Here is a 24,026-nt window from a genome sequence, read left to right as displayed (position 1 = left end):
AGAACATGTATTCTGGATGCTCAAAATGTTCACGAACAATCATATACTCCAAGTTATTGAGTAATCTTCTTCAGTAATCTGATACACGTAGATACAGAACATACAAAATTCCATCCTAATGCAACATGGATAATTCAGTATCTTCTCAGAGTATTCTGCTTCATTTTTATAAGAAAGTACAAATATTTAAATTAAAGCTTATTACAGTAAAAGTATCTAAAATCACATCGGCTTGATGACGGCTTCTGTGTCATAACTGTTTCACAAATGCAGAACTCTTTACTGTATAAAACATATACCAAGACCAGAAAAGCAATTCCAACAAAAAAAGAAGAAAAACTCACTTTCTCTGTAGTTACAGTGAGAGAAGGAACCAAAGAGGGTGATGAATCAGGCTGTTTCTTGTGTTTTTGTTTATGCTTATCTTTTTCTTTATATTTCTAAAAAACATGAAAGCAAAATAAAAGGGAACATCAGGATTATGGAAAATGAGAAGAGGGGTTGCCATTTAAAGTTACAATGATTACTTCATGTTAATTAACTTTAAGATATATGACACATGATGTTTTCTGTCATGTAGCATCCACTCAAAAGAGCATATCATTAAAAGTGAAAAGAATCTTTACTTCTGATGTCTTATATTTATTCCAAACACATGTCTGTATGTAATTATAGGATGAGGAATGCACAGATCTGGGGTTGGTTTACTAGTCTGGCTTGCACAGAGCACTTTGAGGAGAGACAGGCTCTTACTCCACCACCTGGAAAGCAGCTTTTGCTATCTTTTTAAGTGCCTGCTGGAGATGATGGGAAAGGGGAAAGCTATAAGAGAGACTCATGACACCACTTGTGCCCTCCGCAAAGCTACAGTGAAGTGGAACCGTCCATCTCCCTTCTCTCCCCCACATGATCTGCTTTTCAAAGAGCGTTCTAAGGAGGGGCACCTGTCAGAAAGGGAGTGCTTGCCATTGGGAGAGCTAGCAAAGAAATTAGTAGAACATGCATAAAAACTTACATGGTCTATCATTTTCAGTGTTATTTACATTTGTTCCTAATTCACATATGTTGTTACTGCTTTAATAATATTTGAAAATCTTTACTAAAGCAATCCAGTTAATTTTCAGGGTATAATCTAAAGGCATGTGATAGAGCAACCTTACTGAAACTAAACAAGTCAGTTTTTGGAATTATAGAATATCCAGTTTTATGTGTGCTACTTTGAGTTCTACAATGGAAGAGAAATGACATAGAAGTGTAATAAAATAACCAGAACTCAACATTTTTATTTAAAATGTGGGTGAGATAGCAAGCACTTTTATAAGATTTAGTTTTGGTAAAATTAAAATTTCACCATTAAAACTGGCTTTCAACCACTCAGCTTATCCTAAAACTTTAACACAGTTACAAATAAAGATAACAAACTATGTTAGTTCAACAAAATTCATTCATTCACATTTTGAGTACTGCAGTACAAACTATTTAACAAACAAAAATAACCTTGATTAGACAGGAGATAAATATTTTACTTAAATCATCTGAACTGCTCAAGTTCTCCAACATCATCTCAGTGTTTCTTTGTTTTATATATGCATAGTACATAGTTCACAGTGATAGGCTATTCACTTCCAATTAGGTTGTATGCCAGAATAAATGAAGTAGGTTGGCCTTCCCCAATGTTAGAAAAGACCTATATGGGCCCAGTTTGTCAGGTGAAGCAGCCTAGAAATTATTATCAATAAATTGGATTACTTTTAACTTTACTTTTTTTATTAATTCTGCCTTCATAAAAGACATAATGTGAACTCAAAATAATGTTCCAAATACATCTCTATGCAAGCTGAAAAAAAGAGAATTTAGTTTCTCACTGAGCAGAATTAGTGTGATTAATGCTACACATCCTCAAAAGGACTCCCAATCAAAGTCACCAAGTGATTTAAATAAAAGTGTGCCAAATTTCTGCAAGAGTTAATAATGTAGCCTAACAAATGCTAGAAATGCTCTCCTTTTATAAGCATAGCCCATGCAGTGTTTAGCTCTGATGAGTTATGGCTGATTCCTGTCTTCTCCTTCCTCCTGTTAAAATGACTGCAAAGAAGAAGAGTTTGTTACCATTTACTTTGACCTCCAGCTGCAATGTATTGTCTTGGTAACACACTTTAGCATTCTTTTAAATGCAAATATATAATTTTAAAAAGCAAATAAAAAGTGAAGACTTAGGAAAGAAAGGTTCAGAAATTACCACCAGCTAACATGAAAGGTGTGGTCTGCATTAAACCCAGAAGTTACAGTTGTTTCAGATATCGCTGCATTGTAATAAGAGTTATTAAATTATTAACAATTTAACCAAATGCCCAACCCCAATCACCTGCCATCTACTGATCTGCCATTTTTGCCCCAGTGGGCCATGTAAGTGGGTTACTGAAATATTAAAGACAGAAATGGTTTCAGTAACTGACTCAACACTGTATACAAGTTCATATGTATAGGAAGTGATATATTTCTGTGATGCTGGCTGCCAACATGCTTATTACCTGGATTCAGTAGCTTAATCAGAGTAAGAAATGGCTGTACTGAAGTATAATCAGAACAACTCACTGAATGGAATTTTGATGCAGTAAGAATTATATAAAAGTTTATTATAGAAACAGATTTTTTTAGTCAATAGCCATGAGAAACTTGTAAAGCATTCCTAGAAAAGAGTAGAAATTCCTAGAAGGATGCCAAAAAACTAATTAAATAGTGATTGAAGGAATGCTTTCATATCATTAAAAAGAAACGGATCACAAAACCCAGTATTACAACAGCCCAATGTCAGAGAATTGGCTTTAACGCTAGATAAATGGATTCTTATGTTTATCTATTTACAAATATCTCTCTACTAAATATGTAAAGCAGTAAACAAATTTCCCAGGTCTGTGAACGTTATTTAGTTCATTTTAAAAGTGAATAAATCCTCCCGTGTTACATGTTTGGTTGACATTTTATGTTTACATATTTTATTCGTCTCCAAAGTGAAAAATCAGAGTGCAAAAGGGAAGGAAATTACAAAAGAGAGAGGATAACAGAATGATAAAAAGAAATCACACTTATTTGTTTTGCCACCAATGTACAGTTGATTATGACTGTCCATACAATTATGAAATATTGTAACACAGGCACATGCTGGACCCTTCGGAACAAAAAATATAGATGGATTGGCAATTTTAGCAGCAATTGCTTTGGATCTTATTACTCATGTAATGCCATCAATAAGTAATACACAGAGAACAAGACAACAAGGAGTTTATAAACTAAAATTTGTTACACACAAAGGAGTAGATAAATAGGGAAAGGATATGCAAGTTATTCCAGTCACATATTGTTTCGGATTCGTTTCAATAGGGGAAGCCTGCCAATGGCTTTCCAGAAAAGCTGGGTCTTGAAGAAGAGGGATTTGAAGAAAGAGAGAGAAGAAACATCACATTGGTGTTCTGAGAGGCAGTTCTAGGTATAAGAGGTATGGTGAATTTTTACCCAGCAGCTGCTCAAAAAGGTTACAGCTTTGCAAGGCTGTAAACCTATAATCAATTTTACAGGTAAATGAAAGGCTGCAAGATGCCAATTCCTATGAGGTGGCTAAACAGAACAAAGTAATATTTCATGTGGCACCAGAACCTGCATGTAATTAAAGAAGTCTCAGGGTGCCTGATGAAGGCTAGTAATTTTCCATCAGGTAGGATGGGAGAGGTCTGAGGGAGATTAAAGAAAGAGTTCCACCCTTTGTTAGGAAGATTGTTCTTTGCTAGATGAGAAGGTATGTTTACTTGTTTGTTTTTTGGAAAACTGGGACAATAACTTTGGAAAGGGAAAAAAAATAGGAACATGAGAGACTTGACTAAAAATGCCCAGGAATGGTGGGCAAGAGAGAGACTTAAATATGGTCTGAAAGAGAAATTTGGTAACTAAGATTATTCTGCCTACCTTTTAACTCACTAACTTAGGAATTGCTTTTATTATTCATTATTATTCCATTTTGTTAGTTGAGAATTGGCCTTGCTCAATCATATGCTTTTCCTTTCTGTAATCAAATACACATAAAGTTATTGATGCTTTTATTGCTTGAAGTTAGTGTTATGATGACATAACTGCCCACACAAAAGACTAACATGGCCCATGCTTTCCAGAGACAAAAAGACACTAACCAGGATTTTAATTACTCCAATGAATAAGATTCTTATGGCTTCTCCTGCATCAATAGAAATTTAGAGCTGGTAGGTGGCCATTTCTTAACTTAACAGCTAAATACAATCAACATAAGACTATCCAGAGATTTCTGGAAGACATGGCATCTCGTTTGGTCTGAGCTTTGCCAGTTTCCAGCTGCACTCACTGAAAGGGGCAAATTGCCCATTAAAGAGTAGACTAAGTCTAACTCTTGCCTTCTCAATGTTTTGAGAACCTTTAATTCGACAGGTGGGACTAGTTTGGGTTGATTTTGACCCACTAGTGTTTTTTTTTAATATTCAGGATCAGTCAGGGCCAGCAGGCCATTTCTGCAGAAGAGACAGCCCTCTTCACCCCCGCCCCTAAACATAAGATTGTCCATTATTTGCAATAGCACTAACTTAGGCCAAGAATATAATTAAACACATTAAACAAACCTTAAAAACAAGAATGCAGACATGATATTATAAAGTGTCCTCTAAAGATGTATACTACAGAAGTGATGCCAGGTATATAAAGTCTGTGTTTAACTTTTCTTCCAAGATCAATTTCAGGACAGACAATTTTGTTGCAGGCAACTGCCATCAAGCCATGCTTTACTAATTCAGCATATACACATTCCACAGCACTGTGTGCTCGTCTCTCCACCAAAACTGCATATTCCTGTTCCCTATTCTGGTTAACAGTAACAGTAGTTTACAGTGCCATCTAACCTTCTGTAATCACAGTTATTTGCTAGGCATAGGGCTGGGTGCTATAATTCATCTGTGGAAAGTACTGAATGCCATAGGTCAGGGGTAGGGAACCTGCGGCTCTCCAGATATTCAGGAACTACAATTCCCATCAGCCCCTACCAGCATGGCCAATTGGCCATGCTGACAGAGGCTGATGGGAATTGTAGTTCCTGAACATCTGGAGAGCCGCAGGTTCCCTACCCCTGCCATAGGTCTTCCTGGCTGCCGCTGCCCCGCCCCCACCCAAGCAGCTATTTCTAACGCCATGAATTTGTACATGCTGCCTTTGTCAAAACCTTTACTTGGTGCATTACCAAACATTATTAAACTGAATGCCAAAATGTATTCTTACTCTCAAATGAATTGGGGGGGGGGGGGAGAGAGAGAGAGCAGGGCTTAGGTAGGCATTAGGACCCAGGCAGAGCATTCTACAATAAAGAAGGTCTGGCTTGTTGAGTACTGTGGCAGAGAAATATACAGCCCTACTAACATCTTTTTCTGAGACAGACTACAGAACCAGTGAAGGAGGCACTGGCAACGTGTGCTTAGACTCAAGGTCAACTTGCCAATTCCTGAGCCAGGTGTACATTACAGAACTGAAGAGCAAAAAAATTCACAGAACTCAGGGAGGATCCTGCTAGGCAATGTGTTGCCATCAATAACACGAGCAGTATATCCTTCACCTCCCTTGGTAGTTGCATCTATGGAAGCTAAGCTGTTAGTCTATATGTCGATAGCCACAGAGAAAACGCAGTTTGTGGCAAAGTCTCTAAATACTTCAAACGAAACAATAAGCCCTTTCCTGACTGCTGCTGCAACATGCTTGTAGCATGAGTATTCTGGAAGACAACTGCTGAGAGAGAGAAAATGACAGAGACAGAGAGAGAGAGAAAAAAGAGAGAGAACAACCGAACACTACAGAACACTTGAGGCATCCCCCAAAAGGGAACCTGATTGCTAAAGTCTCTGGAAGGAGAACATAGAACAGTGGTGGCGAACCTATGGCACGCGTGCCGGAAGTGGCACTCAGAGTTTGTCATGTAGGGGGAGCGGAAAATAACCCCCCACACACACACATATCTAGGCTGACCATGCTTCTGAGTAAACCTTCCTAGGGTCGTGATTCACCCATTCAAAGCGTTGCACGGTTGCTTCACCAAGCTTACTCCTGAGTAATGTGTGCCTAGGAGCCAACCATTTTTTCTAAACTAAAACCTCAGTATTCAGGTTAAATTGCCATGCTGGCACTTTGTGATAATTAAGTGGGTTTTGGGTTGCAATTTGGGCACTCAGTCTTGAAAAGGTTCGCCATCACTGACATAGAATTTGGATGCCAGATTACATGTGTTCTTGTCTAGTGTTGGACTTTTCCATTCTGCCTTAACCACACTTCAAAACAATTCGGGGAAACGGTAGTTAGTTACTTGGGCTGGGAAACAGTTCCTCTAGGGCAGGGGTCTGCAACCTGCGGCTCTCCAGATGTTCATGAACTACAATTCCCATCTGCCCCTGTCAGCATGGCCAATTGGCCATGTTGACAGGGGCAGATGGGAATTGTAGTCCATGAACATCTGGAGAGCCGCAGGTTGCAGACCCCAGCTCTAGGGCCTTCCCTGCAGTTGTCAGTCAATTTTAGCCAGGATCTTGAAGAAAAACACCATTTTGGAGGTAAGAGCCATGCACTGCCTGTACCCTCCATAGAGGTCTTCTCTGACAATTTCCCTTCTTCCAGCTGTTAGCAACTCTCAGATTGCTGTAAAATGGCTCAATCCACACAGGAGGGTGGAAACTTGGGAACCTAGCTAAATGAGGTTGTGCCTCAAATTTCTGGACTGCGTGAGCTGAATGGGTTAGAACGCCAACCCACTAATCCTGGTTTCTTTTCCAAACAGCAATTGTTCTGTTCTCATACTTGTATTTCCTGTACGAGCTTTCAAGTGGTGCCAAGGCTAGCCCACAAGTTCTTCCTGTTCTGCTCCCATTTCAGGAGGTGCCGCCTGCCTTGATATGATACCTATAATCAAAGCAAAATTTCCAAATGGGGATTGCTCTTTCCTAGGCTGGGCCAAAAAAGACTGGAGTCAGAGGACACAGGGGGGTGAAAGCAGAAACTGGAGCCCCAGAAAGAGGCAGAGCAGAAATGTTGTTCTCAATTTCTTTTTGGTCTCTGCCTGCCATCATGAAGGAGGGCAGATTTCTTTAGCTTAAATGTGTCTAACCTCTGAGAACACTGCAACTTGCCAGGCTGGACAGGAAAGTGGTAGCAAGCACGGCCAGCAGCAAAGAATTTCTGGTGCTAGACAACAGTATTTCCCAACTTGTGAGTCGGGACCCAAAGGTAGGTTACAAAGCCTTTGAAAGTGGGTCAGGGGCCAGTCAACCCTATCAGCTGCCCCTGCCCTTTCCATTGCTCTCTTCATATTTTGGAAGCAAAGATCTGACCCTAGAAACAATATCTTCCATTTCATACATTAGTTGGGATTTTTCCCTCACTGCATATGCATGCTGATTAATTAAAACATATCCTTATGACTGATAGAGTACATTTCTTAGAATTTTAGAGGGGATCAAAGGAAGACCTGGAGAAGGAGAAGATAGTCAAAGGATGGGATTTAACCTTCATATGTACAGGCTGTACACATCAGGCTATCACTTGAATGGGGTTCACAGTGAGATAATTTGGAATCACAAACTCTCCTTGTAGCAGATCTTCAGTTGCTTTTGATTCTACATAAAAACATTGATTCTATCCCAACATTCCTAAGAGAAAGCATCCATCCACCAAAAAAAGTAACCAAAGATAGAACGGTGAGTACATCACTTTCAAAGTACTACCAATAATGTATTGTTGAAGGCTTTCACGGCCGGAATCACTGGGGTGTTGTGTGGTTTCCAGGCTGTACAGTCCAGAAACCACACAACATCCCAGTACTACCAATAACTATAACAGAACTGACTGAAATTTAAATATTTTTCAATGAAGTCAGCTTTATTGAAATTGAATAACTCCAAATGAAATAATAACTCAAATGTTCCTTTTTTATCCTCAGAAGTAAAAGAAGAAGAAGAAGAGTTTGGATTTATATCCCCCCTTTCTCTCCTGCAGGAGACTCAAAGGGGCTTACAATCTCCTTTCCCTTCCCCCCTCACAACAAACACCCTGTGAGGTAGGTGGGGCTGAGAGAGCTCCGAGAAGCTGTGACTAGCCCAAGGTCACCCAGCTGGCGTGTGTGGGAGTGTACATGCTAATCTGAATTCCCCAGATAAGCCTCCACAGCTCAGGTGGCAGAGCTGGGAATCAAACCCGGTTCCTCCAGATTAGATACACGAGCTCTTAACCTCCTACGCCACTGCTGCTCCCTAGGACAAGTTTTTCTTCCAACACACATAACACAACAAAAAAACATACCTTAGGTGCTTATGGTCTAATAAAATCTCTTGTACATATGCAGAAATAATGAGTAGGAAACCATCTCAGAAGGGTGCTATATACACTCAATAACCATAGATGTCAGCCTTTTGCTCAGTAAGAGAATGTGAAGGTTTGAACAATCTACTGTAGAGTACTAAAATTCCTACTGGACCCTCCACAAAGGGGTCTTTCCTTCAAACGCATCTAGTTAAGACATTTGTACTGGATAATGAAGTAAAATACTTTGTTTGTGATTGGAAAAAATTAGTTTCAAAACTAAAAAAATCAATGGAATCTGATACACCAAAACATAATGAAGTAAACAGATGTCTTTACTATGATTTCTCACAAGGGCATTCTCAATTGGTTCACACTTTCAAACTGTAATTAGTTTAAAACTGCACAGCATCTACTCAACAAGGAAGCCCTCAACAATATTCTTCATTCTATACTAATTGACTAAAAACGACACTAAACACATCAAAATCATCTTGTTGTAGCTCTCTGAGCAGCTCAAAGGGCCACCTTTTATTAATAACTTGAAGTTATCGGTAACTTTTTTATCAATAACCTGCAGTGACACATGCCCAAGAACATGCCAATGAAGCCACTACTCGGAAACATCGGGACAGGGAAGAAAGAACCACCATCAATTCTTCTTCATAGGGTAGGCAAAAAAAATGCATTTGCCAAAATGGAAATGCACTATCAAGACTAAAACACCTTCTGTGGGAAATGTCTTTGTTTTGCTTGTTGACAACTGCAATATCAGGATATAGCTCGAGTGCCTCTTTTGATTCTCAGTATCTGCTTACTCTCCATGGCTGGGATCCAAATAGCCCCTTCTACCCATCTAAAGCACTTCACACATGGGCAGAGAGGGACTGTCTACTTTCCCTTTCAGACAACAGATGCCTAAGCCATTCCAGAGGCCCTCTAGATCTCAAACATGTCTTAAGGAGGGTGGTATAAGTAGGTGAGCTTTGAGGCACATGCCCCAACATCTCCTCCAAGTCAATGTATATGAATCTGAACAGTCAAATCCATTCTTCAAGAAAACAGTTATTTCACAAAAGGAAAAAAGTATTCAACACAGATTTAGCACATCCGTGTTTCTTTTTCTTCCCTGGAGGTTTCAATTATTTATGCAGATCTAATATTTCAATTCTACACAGTGGAAAGCAAACAACTTTAAGCAACTGCAATTTGGTATATTTTGAGCCAAACTTTTTCAAGTATTCACTTACCAATACAGAACCAACCTTCTTCCCTAAACTATCTAAAATCAAAGTATAAGAAGAATGTCAACAGGATGCATTTAGAGTTTGATTTTTTTTACAGTTTATTGAAAGATTTACAGATTTCCAATAAATGACACGGCATCCTGTTATTACAGTGAAAAAAAGTTCTAGTACTACCAAATGATTAGTTATCAAGCACCCACTAGCTGGCTTTCTTCAACAATGGGTACATGAAAGGTCGAAACAGAAAGTAAGATTTAAGAATAAGAGTGATATTCGTATAACCACCTAAGAATAAGAGTGCTACTCATATAACCAACTGAAAAACAAGTTCCCAACATCATTATTCTTTCGGTTTTTAACTGGCACTATAATTAGATCAACTGAATGCAAGAAACTTAATTTTAATTCCATTTTCTCATATGCCAAAACAAGGAAGGGGCTGGCAAAAAGAAATAAAGAAAAAGAGAGTTTCTCCACTACATCCTGTTGCCTCCAAATAACAATGTTAATATAGCTGTTCCCCACATTTCAGAAACCAAACATTCCCATACATTTAATAATGACTGAGGAAACATTTAGAAGATGCTAATACTAAAAAGCAGATGTGTCATGTAAACATATCCACTTACTTTTTTCTCCTTCTCATGGTGCTTATCCTGAGAGTGAGAGGAAGAATCACTTAAACTTTGATCATATGACCTATCAGATGCCCGTTTGCTCTTTTTCTAAAAAGAGAAAATATATACTTATGTAAATGACTACAGATAAAAGCCATCTAAACTAGACCTGACAATTGCCTAGAAGTAAAAATGTATGGTAAAAATTTCATCGTAAAAATGTATGAATTTATCTAAAAAAACAGTCTTTTAAAAGGACTGAAGGGAAAAGGGATCCAACACCTTTCAATACTACCACCATTTGTAACAATGGTATTTTATTCAAAAGCAGAATTCTATAGATTTTCTCACTCAAGCCAGATGGTTAAAAACAGCTAGATCAGGGGTAGGCAACCTTTCTGGCCTAAGGCCAAAAATGCACATTCTACCTGTGATACTGGTGTGCCAGCAAACAAATACTGGGAGGAGAACTAGAGAATGTGGCAAGACACTATCAGAGCAGCCTAAGCCCCAATGGCATTGACAGCATCTTAGGGTCTTGTACCCAGCTGCACAGGAATCTTCACAGGAATGACAGACACTATCAATGTCAGTTGCTTTCTCCTACACTGCCAACCCCAATATTGCTGCCAATGCCTCAGGTGCTTGGGCAGAGATATAGCCTTGGGTGCCAAGCAAAATGGTTTGATGTTCCACAGCACATATGCAAGGGGTTCCCTACCCCTGAACTGGAGAGTAAAATGTGGAAAACAGTTACTTTATAATCAGCAAGCAAAATACACTTTAACTTAAAGTGTAATATCCAAAAACTACAGGCCAATTAACATTAAACATATTTTCACTTTCTACCCAGCACTTAAAGTTAAGTGCTACATATATAAATAATAAATGCTTTCAACACTCATAGCACCAATTTGCTACAATGTAACAGATTGAAAAATTGCTTGTTTTATTTGATAGAACGTTAAAAAGAAATGGAATAGGGTACTAAAATATTAAAGCCTGGAATCAGAATAGTTATGTACGCTAAACATCCCTGCCCCTCTTGGGCACACACCTTCAGGTGATGAGGGGGTTTGTGTGTGTCAGAGAAGCCAAGAACAATACTGTACAGAGTTTAGACTATGTCAAGAGGCTAAAGTCCTAGTAGAGACACTCAATGCAGAATGGGCACAGCTGAGACCCCAGATGAAGATGCATCCACCCCTTTCAGGAATCAATGGCCATAACAGCGGAAGAGAATGGACAGGTCCAATGGTGATGGGAATGGAGGAAACCTTAAATGGTGACTATTGGGCAGCTGCAGTAGTGGAAGATGACACTAGTGGAGGATCTTTAATAGATAATGGCAGTGGCATTTCAGCTAACCCTGGTTAGTACTACCCAGAAGGCAGCAACAGTAAATCACTTCTGATCATCTCATATCTTGAAAACCCTATGATGGGACAATCCAAAACGAAAAAAATATAAAGTGCTGGAAGATGGATTGACTCAATAAAGGAAGCCACGTTCCTCAGTTTGCAACACCTGAGCAAGGCTGTTAACCAGAGGGCACTCTGAAGGCCATTAATTCAAAGGGTCACCATAATAGGAAGCAACTTGGCAGTACTTAACACACATACATAACCCAGTGTATATTTAGATTATCCTTTCACTTCTTGTTCAAGTGACAAATATTTTCCTGGAATTTTCTTCATGAAATTAATTTTATTGTTTCAAAGACAGGAGAAAAGGAGGAACTTGTAAAATACAGTGAAATGAAATGATACGTTCAAAGATATGAACTAACAGTTCACAGAGGAAAGCCATGCCCTCTAGCTACTGGCAGCTCAACCACTTTTTTTTTTTAAAGTCAGTCCCACCACTTTTCGCAATTCTCTGAGCTGGAAATATGGTTTAATGTATTAAAGAAAAGCAACGAGAGGAGACAAGAGCATCAACCGGGAAAATGACAGTAGAGCTTCCTTGCTCCCAGCTCAATAATAAAATTTATTTTAAAAGAGAGATGGCAGGCAGACATAAATGACAAAACACTGATGGAAGATCATGAAATAAAAGAAGTAGATCCAACTGGATTCAGAAATGGACTGCCTGATTAATTTAAGACATTAATTACAGCAGATGAACTGCATGATCTGGTTGATTGAAGAGCTTAAGGCAGATGCCCATGCAAACATACTCCACTTCTGCAAGGAAAAAAAAGATCGTCTTGCCTCACTGAAGTAAGGAAAGCGGCAAAAGCTGCAAACAAGGCCTACGATGAAAGAATGGCGTATTATCAGGAGTTGTTTTATTTCTCTGGGAAGAGAAAGACCTGAAGGTGGAGGCAGAAGATTTGAAAAAGTTCCCAGCACAGGAAGAGATTATAACCGTACCTAAGGCGCATAAAGGTCGATTCATGTAGACCAATCTCATCCATTAATGAGGATGCAAAGATTATTTACTGCAATATTAATTAAGACTCAAGTCCAACTCATGGCTCATACCCCTCAAGTGAGTCAAGAGCACCAAGGAGCTACTTTTATTATTTTGAAGGAGGAGGAGGAGGAATCTGGATTTATATCCCACCTTTCTCTCTTGTAAAGTGTCTCAAAGCAGCTTACAGTCTCCTCCCCTTTCTCTCCCCACAACAGACATCTTGTGAGGCAGGTGGGGCTCAGACAGTTCTGAAGAACTGTGACTAGTCCCAGGTCACCCAGCAAGGTCACTTGTGTGGTAGTGTGTGGGGGGCGGGGGGGGATCCACTTCACTAGATAAGAGACCTGATTATATTAAGAGACGCATGCACCTGGGAAGACACGGATCGTCTTTAAAAAACCAAATACTATTTTAGAAAACATTTTCCATGCTACTATATAGATTTAAATCGTCATGGCTATGCAGTAATTAAACTATATTATTATAGTTCAAGTTAATAAACTACTTTCAGCATCAAGTTAATATGCCTCTGCAATCCATCTAATAACAAGACTCAGAATGCTGACATTTAAAATCCGTTCACCATTGCTCAAAAAAGTACAAAATGAATGAGTCAGAAATTCTGTAACTGAAAGAGAATAGAGATGCACTTAGCACATCAGAACACAGAAAAGCCAATGGCAGTGGTTATCCTCAGGCATAAATCTACCAGAAAGGACAAGAGTCAAATTAGAAAAAAAAATCAAAAAAGTAATACATTACTATTGTGCTCCTAACCAAAGATAACAGCTTCAAGATGCTAGATCAGGGTCCTGTTTCCAGATAAGCCATAATTCCCCATCGCTTTTCGTCAGCATGGCCAATTGGCCATGCTGGTAGGGGCTGATGGGAATTGTAGTTCCTGAACATCTGGAGAGCCGCAGGTTCCCTACCCCTGTGCTAGATAAAATCAGACACAATTAAGGTAGAAAATGTAGCAGGAGACTTGAATTACTTGCCAGCTGACAAGTTAAACATACATTTGTGTCATTTCTGAATACAATAAATTATTCCAGCTTAGAACAATCACTTCTGGAACCCACTGCCATCTTCTGATTTAATCTGAAGAAGTAACAAAGTTCTGACTTTAACACAAGATGCAAAAAACATTGCCAATCCATCTAGAAATAAGTGACCACAGCACAGTCCCTTTCAACACATCCAGCAAATAAAGCAGAGCTCACAGAATAGGAATTTCCAGCCTCCCCTTCCCATCATGCACTACATGCTTTATTTATTTGTTTGTTATTTCACTTGGACTCAAGGCGGGCTACTGATGGGACATTCATAAACAATTAATAGGATTAGAGTTGTAGAACCAACCAGAAGTCTAAAAACAGAACTGAGGCAAAGCGTAAGTATTAACATGACACATTAAATTATACAAAATTCCACAATAGGATCCAAGTTTCAACCAGCTATACACAACAATATAGACCACAGTCCCGAATAATTTTTCTGAGTAACCTTGTGAATCATTTAGTACAGTGCATGTCTATTGCCTGCATAGAAAAGCTCTCTTGAATAATTCAGCTTTGCAGAGTTTGCAGAAAGGCATGAGAGTAGGAGCTTTGCCGTTGCTGCCATCAGAATGCTAACCTAGAAAAGTTCAGTCTGATCCAGAAAGGCAATTTTAACTTTACCATTATGTAGTTCTCAGCAAAACTATCGTTTTGCATCATGTATTTAGACAAACATTTCATTACATTAACATTTTGAAGGTTCAAGCCATTCCCATAATTAATGCTCTACTATAAACTTACTATGTTGCAGAATTTAAAAGACAACGTTAGCGTTATCAATAATGTAACATTCCCAGACAACCCTGAATGTCACATACAGCTATTTGCCTACTCAAAAGATAAAAAGATGGATCCAGGTGAAGCTCCATTTGTGGAATGAATCTTTCTCAAATCTGCCCTTCCACTGCAGCCCACCATGGTCCCCAAAACACTGTCCCTTGGGGTTAGGGGACACTCAGGAATAGTGTGAGATGTAAGTTGAGTGTCTGCAGTGGAATGGAGACAGCAACAAAAATAATCTCCTCTTCTGCTTGCACAAGTATCTTTCCATTTCTAAACAAAACTTTGGACCTGACTCATTCTGCCCAGAAAATTAAATATTATCCAGTATTAAAGATATATAACATTTAACTTTTTGTTAGTATACCAACTGTTAAATTCACATCATATAAACATGGCACTGTCTTTGAAATACTGAATTCAGCAGATTCTTACCAGTTTACTGAAATGGTATTTACAGTAACCACAATACTGGACATTATCTGCACCATTACCTTCTTCTTCACAAAGAAGTCCGGCAAACTGTGCACTAAAAGAGAAGTACAGGATAGAAAGAGATTAAACATCAGAACAGAAAACAAGCCATCGCTAATCAAGTCTAAATCAGGCTATTAATGCAGGCTACTAATGAAAATTAAAACATAAGAAGATTTATACCCCGCTTTTCTCAATCTTAAGGAGTCTCAAAGAGGCTTACAAGTCCACCTGCACCTAATCATTAATCACTATGCTGCCTCAGCAGGAAATTCTTTCTGGTATAGTTCCCGTGGCCTTTACATCTGTGCCTCTGCCATCTCGGGATTTGCTGCCCTTCCCTCTCTGAAAGAGGGTGAAATTAGATTGTCGGACGCCATCTTACAAATTAATTTAATTATTCTTTTTAGTCCTTTATCTACTGCTGCTTTTAAAGGTTTTAACTGTTTTTATCTGTATACAATGGTTATCGTTTTGTACACCGCCCAGAGCCCCTAGGGGATGGGGCGGTCTAAAAATCTGAAAAATAAATAAATAAATAAATAAATAACTGGCCTTTTACTTAAAAACTATATGAGTTTACTTCAAAACTGAACTACGGAGATAATGACACAGTAAGATTTCTCAGCTAACATACAAGAATATGTAGCAATGACTGAATGCTTTCTTAAATGTGATGAATAGCAGTTATAGTGATTGGGAAGGTGATCCTTAATATTGTGTGCAAGATTGAAGAACTGGATAAGAGAAAAATTCTACAAAATAAGCAAAAAGAACCAGGAGGCTCGCCTTGGACCATCTTTACAGTTGAATGCTATATGCTTCTGTGCTTACTTATAAGATTTGTTGTCTACTTGCGTGTCAGGAGTGCTTGGATATTCACACATGTATTAAATGCTTATGTTATTTGTTGCACTGCAGTTCTAGCCTGGGTACTGTTTTTCTGTGCTATGGTTGCTTAAGTTTTGCTATACCTGCTATATTTTGTGGTTTATAGACCCAGCTAGCATGCTGTCATACGAAAAGTCAATATTTTAACCAAAAAATGTCACAGCATACTAAATACATCTGCCAAGGTAATAAAGCTATGTCATAACAGGATAAAATATGCTATTTGCACTAGAGTTTACTTACCATGTTACATGGAAAGCTTGGCGACATCCATGCTTGTTACAAGTCATGCAAGCGCCAGTGGCTGCTTTACTTTCTCTGCCTTGCTCATCACATATGTAACATGTCTATGAGGAAAAAGGAGAAAATAGTTCAGTGCACTGTGCGCTCATTTTGAGTCAACAGAAACCTAGTGACAAAAGCAAATGAAATATCCACAGCAAAAAGTAAGCACAGCCAAGACTAAACCGTTTTGTAGATTTCAGAACTGTGAATTCATGTCAAGTCCCCAACCCCAAAGAGTCCCAGGTTGTTTGTTTGTTTGTTTGTTTTTATTTATTTTTTATCATTTGAATTTATAGACCGCCCAATCCCCGAGGGGCTTATTACACAGAATTTATCTGCCGTAGCCACAACACCACATAGCATTGTTAAAAACCTTCTTTGTCATACGGCAACGTGTCTCCACCATCACCACAATTCCTGGAACCAGCGGTCACATGTCCCCGCCAGCTGGTCACGTGGGAGAGAATCACTCTCCACACCCCTCCCCTTGGCCCAGCCCCACCAGGCATCCCACGGCCTGGAGCAGCCTGGCGGCGCCAGACTGAGAGGCAGCCCGCAGCAGGCTCCCACCAGCTAAGGTGAGTGGGGCTTGGGGGGACGTGGGGCACGTGCACGGGATGCGCCTAGAGCAGGTGTTGCTCCAGGCACCATTCCCCCTCCACACCTCTGCCTGGAACAAGTCTAGTACTGACAAATGCTCTCAGGTGAAGAAAGAGGAGGACACATTTCCTGATGCTATACATTGTGACTGAGAACAAGCCATCATGTGGAAATTTTTCTTCTCTCCAGGATAAATAGCGCTCAGACCAGGGACTGGAAATAGTAAATACTGATACTACTGATGAAAACTGGGAAAACTTTGCTGTAGATAGAGCATTCTGTAATTACATTTTTCTAATAATTGAAGAGCAGCTGGTTGTTGTAGCTCTCTCTGGTATAATGGAAAAACTTCGAAAGACAACAGCCCCCATACAACAGCCAAATGTACTCGCGCAAATGTTTCCAACAGGCAAAACTAACGCAAAACCTTTTTGCATCTCTCACAACATGCTACTAAGACAATGTAATAATGATGCAAGATGTTCCCTCTGATTATCCCTTAGCATGCTCTACTTATATAAGTTCTATTTTACTATCATGGCCAGTCTGCAAACCCCAGAAGCAGGTCAGCAATCAAAGGAGCTACCACACAGAAGATGAAAATATAGCCTTTGGGGCAAAACTTTTATTGCCTCAGAATGATAAAATCCAAGATGCAGATTAACCACCGCCATAATTTAAAAAACAAGATCTAAGAAGTATGAAACAACTTCAAATATTCCTGAAGTAAGATTACTCTTATGAATCTCTGATCTAACCATTTTGTTTGTTTTGTTTGTTTCTTTCAGGGAAGCTTGTTAAGCTTAACCCTCAGGGACTCTTTTGAGGGTCCCCAGCTCCAGCTTTTTGAACACCAGCTATCACTTGTAAATCTGAAGGTGGAGGATCCTTTTCTTCCCCTGTAGATCAACGTAAAAAAATGTGGCCAAACTGATCTATGCTACAGATAAGAGTTACATTCATTTTGATGCTTGGCGGACATGTTCTCTGCTTGCCCTGGGCCTTCTATCTAAGGGTAATCTTCCTAATTGTACTCTTTATGGAATCTTTATGCCCTCAAGATTTAATTACCCTTTTTCAGTGGTTTTGCTGGGTCATCTGCTAAAGATCCCTTTTCCATACTGGCTTTGTCCCTGCCCCCTTCAGCCAGTGGATTCCTTGGTACATATCATTTTGCGATGCCCTTATGTGTCCCAACTGAGGATAAAATGAATTGTACCCTGTTTTAATAAAGGGTGCATGTTTCCTTGAACAACTTTAGAACAAAAGATTCAGTTCCTCTTCTAGGACTCTGACCTTCAACGTACTTCTTCTGTTGCTTCCTTTTTAGAGGCTGCAGAGAAGAGTTGAAGACAGGTGTTTTTACATATGAGCCTTATTTAAGCTTTATGGTTTTATTGTTCAAGACCTCTGTCTAAGAACAGGGGTTTTGAAAGAAAGTTTGTTCTGCCCTAATAAGACACCCTTTTCAGATATTAGGTAGAAAGCCACTGCCTAATCCCGGAGCTGCACTGACCCAGGGAAGGGGAGAGGCTGAGGAGGTAGCAAGGCTGCTAGCAGGAGCCAAGAGAGGTGGGCGTGACTTGGAGCAGCAGCCTTAAAGGGCCAAAGGGCAAAGGAAGGGCCAAAGAGAGGGCACTGAATCCACTGCCTCCTGGACCAAAGAAAACGCAGTTCCCACACCTCTCCTACAGGTTCTTTAAACCCCAACCATGCACAATCAAATAAAAAGGGAGGATAGATACAGAATAGGTAGCATAGGTAGCATAAACGTTTTGGATAGATAGAATAAACGTTTGGATGGGTAGCATAAATGTTTTGTGTTCCCTAAAGGTCTTTTGACTAGAAATCTGCTAGACACTAGACCAAGGCTGTACTTGTATATAAGGTAAATAGAGATCACTTTTCCTTGGCTATTTGACTTGACAGACAAGACAGATGAAAAAGAGGAAATGAAGTATTTAATATTATAACTGCTATGTATGGATGACTTTAATGTATAAAGTAAAACTGGCTTCAAAGTCAAGTGAATAATCCCTGAAGGAAGATTTGATTCCCCTTTCTCTAGACAGGGTGCCAGCAGGCTCAAAGCTAGTCTTTTCCCACACAGAGAGCACCTTTCCACAGGCCTTACAAACACCAGTTAGGAATGGCAAGACCTTAACAGGATACTCACTTGTCATACAAAAACAAGCTTTCTTCCCTAAGCCAACCCTCAAACCTCAACTAAAAGCCAAATAAAAGCCTGGCCAAGATGATGCTCCTTTCCAGAGTCACAAAATCCCCATCCAAGAGACCAAAATTTCCTTCACCCTTCTTAAGCTGAGGCTAGCTCACCCCCTCCTACTCAGTTGAGTTCCATGACCTCACACGGGCTGACAATCACTTGGATTTGCCTGAAGCCAAAATCATAACATCCAGTCCAGAGCCTTAGAGGAGAGGCAGGAGTTTAAGGATGATTGCCACAGAACCCTGCTTGGGGAAACTCAGTCCAAAGTCAATCTCCCACATTTTGCAATGGCTGGGTGAGTGCAAGTCAGCTTGTAAAACTTGTGTCCATTATGAAACCAAAGTCCTACCTTTTCAGGATGCCCCTTGACCTTTTTTTTTTTTCACAGTTGTTGATTTTCCCAGGACCCTACCTAGTTGATTAAAATATTGGATCTCAATTCCCAGCAACCTCCCAGCAACCTAGCCCAGTGTAGAAGCCAACCTTTTCGCCAGACCTAGAGTTCCCAGCAATTGCAACCCTAAACCCACTTGTTTATCGCAAAGTGCCAACATGGCAATTTAAACTTAAATACTATGCTTTAAGCGAAAAAACGGTTGTCTCATCAGTATCCTTCCTTTCTGCCATCAGATCACAGTCCTACAGGATCATAGCTCCCATGGGTTTGGTTCCAGCTGCCATTTCACACTGTCTCCAAGGCACCATTCCCTCTAACTCCTGCTTTGACAATCTGTTGTCTCTATCTGTAATATCTTCCTTCAGCAATCTTTGCTTAGCCAGTGATGGGAAAAGCCACAAGTGAGAGATATCCCACCCACCCACCCACCCCCCACCCCCGCTTTTTTTTTCTTTTTTGCATTCTTAAAGGTACAAGAACACTTCAGGGTGTACTGGAGGAACTCACGACTTTTTTTACTCCAGTTTTATTTGCCAATCTGGTTCTTTCCACTTTCACTAGCCATTCCTTTTCTAAACCTTTTCTCTCTTCTGTATTCCTCCTTGAACCTCTATTTCATATACCAAGCTTTGCAGTGCATTGCCTGCTAACTTCCTTCTTTTAGCTTCTTTTTGTTTCGTATGTCTTGGCTTTCCTACCTCCTGGGACCTTTAAGCACTAAACTTTTCTGTCCTTCGTCTTCTAACGTTGCTAGCAAAGCTTCAAATATCCTTGAGCCTGAATGAAGGACCCTTCACCTTAACTGACTATGCTGGAGCACATAAAACAGTGACCAACAATTTCTCTCAACAGTTTTCTGTTATTAAGGTGATTAAGGTAAGGTCAAATAAAACTATAACTCAATAAAATAAGGACTGGGTCAAAAGCAGTTTTCCATCAAAGGAATGCCCTTCTGCTGGTGAACTAACATTTTCCATCTCCCACCACAGCCCAAGAACCCCTTGGAGCAGAGTAGTCAGCTGCAGGTACTGAAGTCAAAGCTCTGCTCATGATCTGAGTTCGATCCCAATGGAAGTCACTTTCAGGTAGTTGGGTCAAGGTTGACTCAACCCTCCGTCCTTCTGAGGTCAGTAAAAGGGGTACCCAGCTTGCTAGAAGTAATGTTTAGATGACTGGAGAAGGCAAAGACAAACTATCCTAAACACAGTCTGCCTAGTAAACGCCATAATGTGATGCCACCCCATGAGTCAATAATGACCCAGTGTATGCACCTTTACTATAGCCCTCAGAACATTGTGGGGACAAAAACAGGCCCTCCATAAGCAGGAAAAAATCTTATGATCAAGGAAAATACCCCACAACCAGTCACAGCTCCCAACCCAACTAATAGCAGGCTCCTACAGCTGCTGTCATCCCATCTGGGGTTCAGACAGCTAGCTTCCAGCATTCCACGGGGAAAGTACTACCTTTGGCTTGGCCCCAATGGGGCAAAAGGCACAGAACAATGAAACTGGAGCCCCAACTTGGCCTTTTGCTCAGGCCCAAAGATTCACTAATACTGCCCCTGCCCACAATTCAAAGCAATTTATTTTTTAAAACCTTTAATGCAAATTGGTAGAAAAGGCCCTAATCCCACCCCTCACCATCACAACCACATACAAAAGTATAGAACAGTAACCCAAGAGCAATAACATTAACACAGTTTACACCAAGAGGTCAAGCAATGAAACCATCAAGAGCCTTGGATAACCCTACATGTTTGATGCATTTCCAGAAGGCCAGAAGAAAAGGGCATCTTCAGCAAGGTATTTCAAAATATGGAGGCCATCAAACAGAACACACTACTTTATGTGTTTGATATAATCAACTTTCTAATCTTCAACTCATGGACAGAGGCAAGCTGTTCAGGTACTCTGAACCTAAGCCCTTTAGACCTATCAAAAAACAGACCACGCACACTGAACTGGGTCCAGAAACAAACTGGCAATCAGTGTACCAAATAAACCACCGGAATAATATGTATATCACAGTGGTTTCTTGTCAGAACTTTACTATTCGATTTTGACTCAACTAGAATTTCCAGACAATCTTGAAAGGCAATCCCAGTTCCGCTTTAGGGTGCAGAAATTCAAGCTGGATTTTGATGAAGACATGAGTGATTGTGACTGAATCCAAGCATTCCACTAATGGCTACAGCTGGCAAACCACCTCAGCAGGTAAAACATACTCTTGGAAATCTCAGTGACCTATTTCTCATTAAGAAAAGCCCTGAACAGGAACATTCCCAAGCTGCAAACCAGATCCTTCAAGGGAAGTTCAACCTGATCCAGGCTGTAAAAAGTAATCCCAGACTGCTTTGCTTTCAACCAGCAGTGCTTCCATCTTGTCACCTCCTTTCTTTTCTGTTTGTCCACATCTATCCTTTCACTGTGGTTTTCGCTGCCTCTTTAGAATTTGGTGGAGAGGGAAACTGGTAGCACTGAACTCCAAATCTCCAACTTCCCCTAGTATTTCTGTGCAGATGCTAAACAGTATGGGAGAAAAGACGAAAGCCAAGCAAAACTCCACCAAAGGGCCAAGGTGTAAAAAGGAGACTTTTGGTCCCATCTTCCGATATTTGTTTACAAGGAGACATAAGAGCTCCTGCAAAACAGTACCCTGCTACTCCATCCCAGTCAGAACAGAAGGATACCCCAGTTTAGCACTAAAACTGCGGAGAGGTCCAGAAAAACTAATAGGGAGACCTGGCCAAGGGCTTCAAGTATGGGCAGCAAAGCAGTTTCTTTTTATTTAAATAAAATGTATTTCTTTTTCACAAAAACATTATAACAAAAGAAAAAATATACAGGAGAAAAGATAAGTACACAGACACATAATATGTAGATCTGCACTGATGATCAGCTAAAGGAACATAAAATACATTATAAAATGAAACTATCTTGATATATAAATGTACCCATTCTTTTCTGTGATCATGTAATTACTAAATTTGAAATTAATTATCAATATCTGTGTATATTTAAAAAGATATGCTTACATTTATGCACTTCTTTAAAGTCATAATAACTTTTAAACTTGTATGGAACTTTACATTTTATAATATTCAGAATAGGACTCCCATTTTTCTCTGAATTCATGTTCTGGTCTTCTGTTCACAAAATTAGTTAATGTTTCTGAGCAAAGAGATTTTGTAATCCATTTAGTACATGGGGAGTATTGTTATTGTAGAAATTCAATCCAAAAATAAAGAGGGAAAAAAACCAGATCCAGTCCAAAAAGCAAAACTTATTTTAAACAAAAGATTTCTACAGTCCTCTAGTACCTTAAAAGTCTTGTTATATTGCAGATCCAACAGAGTAAGGGGGGGGGGGGAGCTTGAAAGTGAAACTGAGGGGCCGTTAGGGGAAAAAATGGAGAAGCAGATTCGAAACCTAAAGGCACCTCACACTTTCTGATCCTAGATGTTTTCAGAACTAGCGGGTCTATGATAAGCCCTAGCTAATTCATCTGTTGAATTTTAAGATCTCCAGAACTTCTGAAGAGGCTAGAGTCAGGGCCAGTCTGCTCTGATGCCAATAAGAACCCTTTACAGTAAAGCGCAGAAGGGAGCTTCTGCAAGCTCAAACCAATCAAATCACCAGGTTTCCCGGAAGTCGAGAGCAAGGCATTTTCTTATCCATAACTCAATAAGCAGATTTCAGAGAGTCCAGATAACCCATGTTATCCAGAAACATCTGGTGCTGAGTTGCTAGCAATTCACTCAAGCACCTTGCCAAGGAAAGGCAGATTTGCCACAAGGCAAAAACTATTCAACTCTAGAAAGCCCAACTCTAGTAAAGATCTTACAACAGTCTCCTTTGAAAACTTTCGGTATTGAGTTTTCTTGAAATGAGGAATCTGCCAACAAATAATTACAACCTCATCTAACCTCTCCTACACCAGACTTTACTCAGACTACATCTCAGTAATACAGGCCCAATAAACATATTCTTGTAAGAGTTCTTCCATTAACTGAGCTAACATTCAACAGTAAGTCATCAAGATCTGGTGGTTCCCAGACAACAAGTTTCCCTAAGTTGGAAAGAGGACCAAAACAAAGGGCAGAATACAATTGTCCAAGTTTTCTTCTCTTACTCCTGCATATGCGACTCTCACATCCATCATTTGTCACCCACAAAATTTAATAAGGCCTCTAGACTATAACAATACTATCTCAAGCTTCCACCCATAGTCCTAAGCAAAACATTCCAACATGATTTCATTGCACTATACCAAAAAACAAATAACCAACAGACCTAAAGTAACAAGCACCATTTGGCTTTTTAGCATATTTTCATCCTTCATTCAAGGAGCTTGGTGCTGCATACATGGTTCTATCTAGTTTCTCCATCTCACACCTTCCTTATAAACCTTTACCTTTTCTTCTGAATAGAAAGTTCCAAATTTTTTAACCCATCCCCATAGGATAGATAGAAGCAAGGGGTTATCCTTTTACCCATTTTGTCATTGATGTAAATACTTGCAACTTAAATCTTTCCCTCCCAGAAAAATTAACTTATTTCTTGTTGTATTAAATCTATGTTCTCCTTGATATTTGGGATGGCCAAAGTTATAATCAGGTTTTACCAAGGTAGAGGAGAGGGTGCCTTATAGGGAGCAGATTTTAAAGGGAGCTGAACA

The 24,026-nt window shown here is 39.7% G+C and overlaps 1 protein-coding gene across 1 annotated transcript in view; it reads right to left on the bottom strand.

Annotated features, from left to right (window-relative positions):
• MLLT10 (MLLT10 histone lysine methyltransferase DOT1L cofactor) overlaps positions 1-24,026 on the bottom strand; it is a 119,850-nt gene that overhangs the window by 54,547 nt on the left and 41,277 nt on the right. The window contains 4 exon segments of the mRNA XM_048511868.1: positions 345-440; positions 10,223-10,318; positions 14,905-14,998; positions 16,078-16,181. Of these exon segments, the coding sequence (XP_048367825.1) occupies positions 345-440; positions 10,223-10,318; positions 14,905-14,998; positions 16,078-16,181 (390 nt within the window).

This window comes from Sphaerodactylus townsendi, linkage group LG11 (genome assembly GCF_021028975.2).
Source record: "Sphaerodactylus townsendi isolate TG3544 linkage group LG11, MPM_Stown_v2.3, whole genome shotgun sequence".
NCBI classification, from domain to species: domain Eukaryota; kingdom Metazoa; phylum Chordata; class Lepidosauria; order Squamata; family Sphaerodactylidae; genus Sphaerodactylus; species Sphaerodactylus townsendi.
Note: the sequence above shows the minus strand (reverse complement) of the source record. Positions and strands in the feature narration are given on the sequence as shown.